We start from the raw sequence: 10217 nt of genomic DNA, 5'->3' as shown, positions 1-10217 counted from the left end.
GGGTGGGGGGGTGGGGGGGGGGGGTGGGGGGGCTCATAAACAGTGCAGAAAAGTAGCCAACGCACATTGTGTCATGCTGAACACAGCCCCAGAAAACACACAGACGAAGCATATTCCTTTGTCATTCACTTTCATTTGTTTAATGTTATATCACAGCATTCAGCTTCACTGCACGACGACACTTTATTTGAGGCTCTGAGCTCTTTCTGGAGCTTCTTTATCTCGACTCACCCATGGATGCAGTCACAGTTCACACTGAAAAACCTAAGATCCTTTGGTTCCGGCTGTGAACGAACGTTCCTGGTTAGGGAACTGATTTTGTTGGGGGACATTTGCCGAACAGTTCCAAAGTTCATGAACAGAGTGTAATAGACCGTGTCATGTGTAATTCTGGGTCTAATCTGGATTTCCCAGAGGGAATTATTATTATTATTATTAATTTTATTAATATTAATATTATCATTGTGTGTGTTGTTCCTGTGACAGTTTTCTCATGTACTGCCTGACCCCAGGTGGATTAACAGAAGATTACACAGAGTGAGGTTTTGTTTTCTTCCCAATTAAATGCTGCTGCTCAGGAGTAATCTTCTTTGGTCATGGACTGAGTAAACAGTGGTTCCAGAGAGAGAGAGAGAGAGAGAGAGAGAGAGAGAGAGAGAGAGAGAGAGAGAGAGAGAGAGAGAGAGAGAGAGAGAGAGAGAGATGGAGAGAGAGAGAGAGAGAGAGAGAGAGAGAGAGAGAGAGATTATTATTATGTGATGTTCACATCAGCCATAAACTTAAAATGACCTCCTTGTTTTCACCACCACAGATCATTCCCTCAGCTCCACTGACCACACAGGAGCACTTTGTACTTCTGCAGTTACAGACTGTAGTCCGTCTGTTGCTCTGCATACTTTATTACCCCTCTTTCCCCCTGTCCCTCAGCGCTCAGGACCCCCACAGAGCAGGTGTGATGTGGTGGTGGATCATTCTCAGCGCTGCAGTGACACTGACGTGGTGGTGGTGTGTTAGTGTGTGTTGTGCTGGTGTAGAGTGGATCAGACACAGCAGTGCTGCTGGAGTTTTTAAACCCCTCAGTGTCTGGACCGAGAACAGTCCACCGACCAAAAACATCCAGCCGACAGCGTCCTGTGTCACTGATGAAGGACTAGAGGACGAGCGACACACACTGTGCAGCGACAGATGAGCTACTGTCTCTGACTCTACATCTACAAGGTGGACCAACGAGGGAGGAGTGTCTCACAGAGTGGACAGAGAGTGGACACAGGGAAGGGCTTTGTTTTAGTTCAGAAACATCACAGTACCTTTGCTCTAGGTAGGCGGTCTTATTAAACCTCCACTTGGAGGAGTTCTCCTGCAGGTTCTCGTTCAGGGCGTTGTTCAGGGGCGAAAATGCTGGGTCCAGAAACTTCATCGCCAGTTGGGACCTAGAAAAGAGAAGGAGGGAGAGTTAAAACAAAGAGAGGAAAACAAGGGAAGGGGGCTGGGCCTGGGGGCTGAGGGGACAGAGGGGGCGGCTGGAAAATGGAGTTTCCGTTCCATTCGACGGGAGAAGCTGGTGCTGATGTGGCTTCGGTGGCAGCTGCTGAAAGCTCGGATCAATGCCACTCATCCGCCCCTGCCCCAGGCTCTCCATGGCCGCTCTAATTAAAGAGCTTCTCTTTAGACCCCAGGCCTGGTCAGTTTCTCATGCGCACTCATTAGAGCTCACGCTTTTATTAGTGGAGGTCACAAGAGGTCTCGGCACAGGTCTCAACTCATGCAACTCGTCAAAGAACTCTGCTGCTTCTTTCCAGTGTTGGTTTTAATGTAAACTATAGGCTCCTCATAGATGCTGGAACATTGTTGTGAGATTTGATGTTGGTTACAGGAACACTAGAGAGGTCAGGCACTGATGTTGGAGCTCCATAAGTCGACAACACACTCCCACTGCTCCCCATGCTCCTCACAGCTAGGTGTGTGTGTGTGTGTGTGTGGTACTTTTTACCCTCTTGCCCACATTGCCATTAGACTTGGAGATGTTAGGCTCATGTGCAGCTGCTCCTGCTGCATCACATTTTATTTCTCAGTCTTTCTCTACAGAGATACAATGTCACTGTGCACCACAGGAGAACATCAGGACCCTGGACAGCTCCCCATCATCCAGGAGAGTCCATGCCTCTTTGACAATCCGGATTCTGGAGTTGGGATCATGCTCTGATTTGACTGGACCACATTAAAAGCCAGGTGTGAACACATGTAAGGTTCTCTGTGATCGGATCACACCACATTCAGAGGTGGTCAGAAACAAGTGTTTCCTGCTTCAGTTAAAGCCACACTAGGTAAGATTTGGTATTTTTGCTCCTGGGCTCCCTCTACATTTGCAGAGTGTAATTCACTGTTACAGCACTGACATGAAACCAAGCAGGAGGGAAGGGGGTTACATAGTGCAGTTTCTGCAGTGCTGAGCTGTAGCAATGACAGAGGCTGTGTTCTCCCTGTTACAGCTCAGTGGAGCATCACAATGATTTTGAAGCTGGAATATAAAGGTATAAATATACCACCTGTTTTTCCTTCAATGCTTACCACAACTAAAATATGCATTTGTTACTCAGTACAGTTAATTATTATTATCCAATCGGTTATTAATATTTAACATACAAACAGCAGTGAACCCCAGACCATCCAGCATGTTTTTAAAAAAACCCACTTCTGTTTGAACGAGTGTTCTCAAAAATAAAGGTGCCACAGAAAGTTCTTTGAGCGATGCCATAGAAGAACCACTTTTGGTTCCATTAACAACCACCGAGAAATAGAGAGGCTGTGTGTGTGTGTGTGTGTGTTGTGTGTGAGAGAGAGAGAGAGAGAGAGAGAGAGAGAGAGAGAGAGAGTTTATGTGAAAGAGAGGCTGTGTGTGTGTGTGTGTGTGTGTGAGAGAGAGAGAGAGAGAGAGAGAGTGAGTTTATGTGAAAGAGAGGCTGTGTGTGTGTGTGTGTGTGTGTGTGTGTGTGAGAGAGAGAGAGAGAAAGAGAGAGAGAGAGAGAGAGAGGCTGTCTGTGTGTGTGTGTATGTGTGTGTGTGTGTTGGAGATTAACCTGAGAAACATGAATCTCCGAGCCCACCTCACCATCCCGCTGCATAGTGCGCCTGCGCCGACGCTCGAGTTTTACTGTACCATAACAGAGAGGCCTGAAGGCACAAGAACGCGCGCAGTAGTCCCCCCCCCTTCCCCCCCGCCAGGCGCAGACCCTTCAGAGTACACACAAGTGTAACAAACAAACACAACCGTGCATAAAACACGCAGCCAGAACCCACGCGCGACGGGGCTGCGTTCATCTGGACGAGGAGGAATCAACGGCAAGAGGCTGCAGGAGTAGTGCGCAGGCGCAGTTCCCTCGCTATTTACAGTACCATAACATCGAGGCCTGACGGCTTCAGACACACGAGCGCGCCCATTACAGACCTTCGTTACTACATACACCGGTGTGACTTTCATACCAGTGGTCCCCGGGGATGGGGGGGGGGGGGGGGGGGGGGGGGGGGCACGTACTTCGGCACGTACCTGAAGCCCGCGTGGAACATGTACATCCGCGGCGCGCCAGGGTTGGCGTATTTGGGCGCCGTGAAGACGAAGTCCTTCTTGATGGAGACGTAGCTGATGAGAGAGAGGATGAGCAAAGCCACGCTGAACATGACCAAGCCCAACACGCTGACCACACGAACCATGGCTGACCGCGGACACGGGGGGAGGGAGGGGGGCGACCGAGAGGAGGAGGGATGCAGGGACGCTAAGGATGCTAAATGATGCTGAGCTTACTGAGGATGCTGTGGATGCTGATGATGCTGAGGTGCAGGGATTCAGTGATGCTAGGGATGCTAAGGATGCTGAGGATGCAGGTATGGAGGAGAGAGAGAGAGAGAGAGCAGGTGTGTGCTTGTTAAGAGATGTGTCCGGACGCGCGCCCCTCGCCCTCCTCGCCTTTCTCCGCCGCGCACCGAGCTGCCATCGCGCCTCGAACGGAGGAACACCGCTCGTCTGTAGCGCCTCCGTGCAGATATTTAGATATTTAAAGGAGACTCGACTCGGGAAGAGAGGACAGACCGGAAGGAAAGCGGAGAGAGAGAGAGAGAGAGAGAGAGAGAGAGAGAGAGAGAGAGCAGCTCCGGGGCGGAGAAACAGAGTCCCGGAAAGTGTTCAGCATCGAAACAGCGCAGACTCCACTGCAGTGTGGATGGGTCTGATTCACTCAGCATCTGGCTTCAACATCTACACACATCTGGACTCCTTTACAGCGTGCATCTACAGGAATGGGCCATAACATTAAAACCACCTCAGCGTTTCTACACTCAGCTCCACTGACCACACAGGAGCACTCTGTCGTTCTACAATAACAGTTTACAATAATGTTGCTCTGCATACTTTGTCAGCCCCCTTTCACCCTGTTCTTCAACGCCCCATAATATTTACTTGTATAATAATAATAATAATAATAATAATAATGATAATAATAACAATAATAAAGATAAAGAAAATACAATTAATAAAACAAAATGACAAATAAAACAAAAATAATAATAATAATAAAAATAAGAAAGGTAAAAATATGAGAATATAAAATATAAAACTATAAAGTAATGTAAAGTAGTGATTTAAAACAATATAAGCAAAAAAATAAAAATAATTACAAAATAAGGGTGGCACAGTGGTGCAGCAGGTAGTGTCTCTGTCACAGCTCCAGGGTCCTGGAGGTTGTGGGTTCGAGTCCCGCTCCGAGTGACTGTCTGTGAGGAGTGTGGTGTGTTCTCCCTGTGTCTGCGTGGGTTTCCTCCGGGTGACTGTCTGTGAGTGAATGTGTGTGTGTTCTCTCTGTGTCTGCTTGGGTTTCCTCCGGGTGACTGTCTGTGAGGAGTGTGGTGTGTTCTCTCTGTGTCTGCGTGGGTTTCCTCCGGGTGACTGTCTGTGAGGAGTGTGGTGTGTTCTCTCTGTGTCTGCGTGGGTTTCCTCCGGGTGACTGTCTGTGAGTGAATGTATGTGTGTTCTCTATGTGTCTGCTTGGGTTTCCTCCGGGTGACTGTCTGTGAGGGGTGTGGTGTGTTCTCCCTGTGTCTGTGTGGGTTTCCTCCAGGTGACTGTCTGTGAGGAGTGTGGTGTGTTCTCCCTGTGTCTGCATGGGTTTCCTCCAGGTGACTGTCTGTGAGGGGTGTGGTGTGTTCTCCCTGTGTCTGTGTGGGTTTCCTCCGGGTGACTGTCTGTGAGGAGTGTGGTGTGTTCTCTCTGTGTCTGCGTGGGTTTCCTCCGGGTGACTGTCTGTGAAGAGTGTGGTGTGTTCTCCCTGTGTCTGTGTGGGTTTCCTCCGGGTGACTGTCTGTGAGGAGTGTGGTGTGTTCTCTCTGTGTCTGCGTGGGTTTCCTCCAGGTGACTGTCTGTGAGGAGTGTGGTGTGTTCTCTCTGTGTCTGCGTGGGTTTCCTCCAGGTGACTGTCTGTGAGGAGTGTGGTGTGTTCTCTCTGTGTCTGCGTGGGTTTCCTCCGGGTGACTATCTGTGAGGAGTGTGGTGTGTTCTCCCTGTGTCTGCGTGGGTTTCCTCCGGGTGACTGTCTGTGAGTGAATGTGTGTGTGTGTGTGTTGCCCTGTGAAGGACTGGCGCCCCCTCCAGGGTGTTTTCCAACCTTGTGCCCAGAGATTCCAGGTAGGCTCCGGACTCACCATGACCCTGAACTGGATAAGAGTTACAGACAATGAATGAATGAATGATCCACATTAAAAGCCGACGGAGTTACATTCAAAGCACCTGTAGCATTTAAGGTGGAATGGTACAATTGAACAATCATTCATGTAAGTGATTTACTGATGGCTATTAAATGTTTTTAAAAATCTAGATTGCTGCTTACGTAATACCTTCTCTGGCTTGTGCAGATGCTACCATAATGAGGTCACAATCCACGTGACCAATAATATGCGTGAGGCAGGCCGAGGAGTGGTGTATGGTCCAGTGTAGGGGCGTTTGGAATTGTATTTAAAGATTCTCCCAGGCATGAATACTGTTCAAACCTTGCATGTAAATATAGCAATGTTTCCAAAAGCCAGTGATCTTTTCCAGTTCAGGACTCGTGCACGTCCTGGTTAGCTGGGAACAGGATGATCCTGGGAAGCCAGGAGGGTGTGAAGGGCCTTGTGTCTGGCCTGGGGAGGGTCTGACTGATGTTGGGATTGGGATTGGTGTCACTGGGATTATTCAGGAGGAAAACCGTCTGATCTGAGTATGACCCTTTAACTCCAGATGTTCATTAGCCTCCGTCCACAAGAGACACTTACACAGTCACTTTCACTCACTCTACTCACACACAGGAGCAGGAGCACTTTGTACAGTTACAGACTGTCGTCCATCTGTTGCTGTGCATACTTTTTTAGCTGCCTTTTTAGCTATTCTTCAATGCTCAGGATTCTCACAGAACAGGTATGATTTAGGGCTGCAGTGACACTGACGTGGTGGTGGTGGTGTGTTGTGCTGGAACGAGTGGATCAGACACAGCACACACACACACACACACACACACACACACACACACACACACACACACACACACCAATTGCTCGTCCCCCAGCCTCCCTCCCTCAGCTGTGGATTTTGAGGGAGGACAAAGCGCTGTTCCTTTACCCCCTTCACGCACCTTATTTTCCTACCATTTGTGGGAATCGAACCATGGCGCTTTAGTCCCCAAAACACTTCCCTGACTTTTAGGCTGTGGCTGCGCAGTTGGTGTTTTCTGGACAATGTTGGTCCTTGTCGGTCGATGTAGGGTCAGTCGGTTTGTGCAGGATTTGAACGCCACGTTAAACAAAATCTAATCTCCACATCTGGCAGAGGCATTAAAATGTATGCTTGTGAATGTGATTTTAAAGAGCGCACCATTAATGATATTAATAATCAATCAATCAATCATCAGCTTTCATTGTAGGCTTCAAAGGAGCATGAAATTAGGACCCTTTCACTTGGCCGTAGGTGGAAGATTACATCTGCATACACCCAGCCACAGCAGTCTGCATGCATTAAAACAGCCATGTCCGGTTTTCTGTGGGACGAAGGGGTGTAAAGGCCCCAGATCTGCACTGTGGAGCAGTGGAGTGTTCTCAGGAGTGAATCACTGGGTTCAAGGCCAGTCCTTCACAGGGCAACACACACTCACACATTCACTCAGACACTCACACCTATGGACACTTTTGAGTCTCCAATCCACCTACCAATAGTGTTTTTGGAGTGTGGGAAGAAACCAGAGCACCCAGAGGAAACCCACGCAGACACAGGGAGAACACACCACACTCCTCACAGACAGTCACCCGGAGGAAACCCACACAGACACAGGGAGAACACACCACACTCCTCACAGACAGTCACCCGGAGGAAACCCACACAGACACAGGGAGAACACACCACACTCCTCACAGACAGTCACCTGGAGGAAACCCACGCAGACACAGGGAGAACACACCACACTCCTCACAGACAGTCACCTGGAGGAAACCCACGCAGACACAGAGAGAACACACCACACTCCTCACAGACAGTCACCCGGAGGAAACCCACACAGACACAGGGAGAACACACCACACACCTCACAGACAGTCACCCGGAGTAAACCCACACAGACACAGGGAGAACACACCGCACTCCTCACAGACAGTCACCCGGAGTAAACCCACACAGACACAGGGAGAACACACCACACTCCTCACAGACAGTCACCCGGAGGAACCCACACAGACACAAGGAGAACACACCACACTCCTCACAGACAGTCACCCGGAGGAAACCCACACAGACACAGGGAGAACACACCACACTCCTCACAGACATTCACCCGGAGGAAACCCACACAGACACAGGGAGAACACACCACACTCCTCACAGACAGTCACCCGGAGGAAACCCACACAGACACAGAGAGAACACACCACACTCCTCACAGACAGTCACCCGGAGGAAACCCACACAGACACAGGGAGAACACACCACACTCCTCACAGTCACCTGGTGCAGGACTTGAACCCACAACTTCCAGGTCCCCTGGAGCTGTGACAGCTCAATCATTGGCCAGCAGTTGATACAAGTGTCTGTGTCGGTCACTGTGCCCTATTCACTATATTGTGCACTATTTAAGGGTTCCACCATTTTGAAGTAGTCTGCGATAACATAGCGGACAATATTCAGTGCACTCAAACAATCCCACAAGACACTGCAAAAAGTAGTGTACAACCCATGTACATTAGCCGATAGCAGATTACCCATAATTTATAGCACTGTTTGGTAAAAACCCTCATGAATTAGTGTCCGAAATAGGAGCCATTTAAGAGTCATCAAAGAACTGATCCTTTGGGAATTGAATCCTCTTCACTATTCGCCTGGCTGCTCTGGTCGCAGAGCATTTTCCTGTTTATTTTTCCAGCGATATTCAGTTTTTAGATCAGAAATAACAGGTCATTTATCATTCATTATTCATTGACAAATAGTGCAACACATTTCCTCATAGTTCTCATCATTAAAGGAGTGTTTTATTTAGTTCTCGTCTAGTCAATGAATATTTTTGTCATATATTTCCTTAGCAAAATAACACTGGTGTGCAGCAGTCATGACCACAGAGATCAGGACAGAGAGTGAAATAGGGGAAAGAAAGGAGAGGTAAAGATGGGATGAGCTATGGAGCTGTCCTCCAGAGGACGAAGCCTTGAGCCGGAGTCACGTCAGGCTAAACGCTGGCCATTTCTGACAGATAGTGGTCAAGATGAATGGCCGCATTAGGAGAGGAGATGGTCCCTGTGTTTTTGATGTATGGCCCAGAGGTCAGTGGGGCGCTGCAATTGTGTGTATGTGTGTGTGTTGTGGGTGTTTGTGTGTGTGTGTACAGGACATCAGGACGTATAGCTAGTTCATGACTGGCCAAAGAGGGGGAGAAAGAGAGAGAGGTGGTTGCTAGGCGATAGGTTGAGACTTGGCCTGATTGGAGCGGCACTGGATCAATTTCTGTATGCTGGAGCTGACCAGTATCAATCACACACAAAACTCACTCATTAGAAGAGTTCTGGAGAGGGGGTGTGGGGTAGGGGAAGAGAGAGAGAGAGAGAGAGAGAGAGAGGAGAGAGAGAGAGAGAGAGAGAGAGAGAGAGAGAGAGAGAGAGAGATGAAGCTATGGGTCCATAAATCTCAGTGTCCAGACAGCTTTGCATTGTGCTGATGTCAGTGTCAGAGAGTCGCACAAATGGATTGATGGCGGGACAATGGTGTGTAGCAGCAAGGTCCAGTCTACACCTTTTGTTGCAGGAAGACTACAGTAGGTCTCTGTTGTTGTTCCACTCAGCGGCCACTTTATCAGAAACACCCCCCCCCTCTACTGACACTCAGCGGCCACTTTATCAGAAACACCCCCCCCTCTACTGACACTCACTGGCCACTTTATCAGAAACACCCCCCCCCTCTACTGACACTCGCTGGCCACTTTATCAGAAACACCCCCCTCTACTGACACTCACTGGCCACTTTATCAGAAACACCCCCCCCTCTACTGACACTCACTGGCCACTTTATCAGAAACACCCCCCCTCTACTGACACTCAATGGCCACTTTATCAGAAACACCCCCCCTCTACTGACACTCACTGGCCACTTATCAGAAACACCCCCCCTCTACTGACACTCACTGGCCACTTTATCAGAAACACCCCCCCTCTACTGACACCTCACTGGACACTTTATCAGAAACACCCACCTCTACTGACACTCACTGGCCACTTTATCAGAAACACCCCCCTCTACTGACACTCACTGGACACTTTATCAGAAACACCCACCTCTACTGACACTCACTGGCCACTTTATCAGAAACACCCCCCACCTCTACTGACACTCACTGGCCACTTTATCAGAAACACCCCCCCCCTCTACTGACACTCACTGGACACTTTATCAGAAACACCCCCCCTCCTCTACTGACACTCACTGGACACTTTATCAGAAACACCCCCCCCCCCTCTACTGACACTCACTGGACACTTTATCAGAAACACCCCCCCCCCCTCTACTGACACTCACTGGACACTTTATCAGAAACACCCCCCCTCTACTGACACTCACTGGCCACTTTATCAGAAACACCCCCCTCTACTGACACTCACTGGCCACTTTATCAGAAACACCCCCCCCTCTACTGACACTCACTGGACACTTTATCAGAAACACCCCC

The 10217-nt window shown here is 49.2% G+C and overlaps 1 protein-coding gene across 1 annotated transcript in view; it reads right to left on the bottom strand.

The window, feature by feature from the left end:
* The window catches only part of st8sia3 (ST8 alpha-N-acetyl-neuraminide alpha-2,8-sialyltransferase 3), a 7760-nt gene extending 4052 nt beyond the window's left edge, over positions 1 to 3708 (bottom strand). Inside the window, exons 1-2 of the mRNA XM_066646679.1 lie at positions 3545 to 3708; positions 1308 to 1430 (exon numbers count right to left, since the gene is read on the bottom strand). Coding sequence (XP_066502776.1) covers positions 1308 to 1430; positions 3545 to 3708 — 287 coding nt within the window. The remainder of the gene's footprint in view (positions 1 to 1307; positions 1431 to 3544) is intronic.
* Between the last annotated feature and the right edge of the window lie 6509 nt (positions 3709 to 10217).

This window comes from Hoplias malabaricus, chromosome 15 (assembly GCF_029633855.1).
Source record: "Hoplias malabaricus isolate fHopMal1 chromosome 15, fHopMal1.hap1, whole genome shotgun sequence".
Lineage (NCBI taxonomy): Eukaryota > Metazoa > Chordata > Actinopteri > Characiformes > Erythrinidae > Hoplias > Hoplias malabaricus.
The sequence above is the reverse complement of the archived record's forward strand: the minus strand, read 5'-3'. Positions and strand labels throughout refer to the sequence as shown.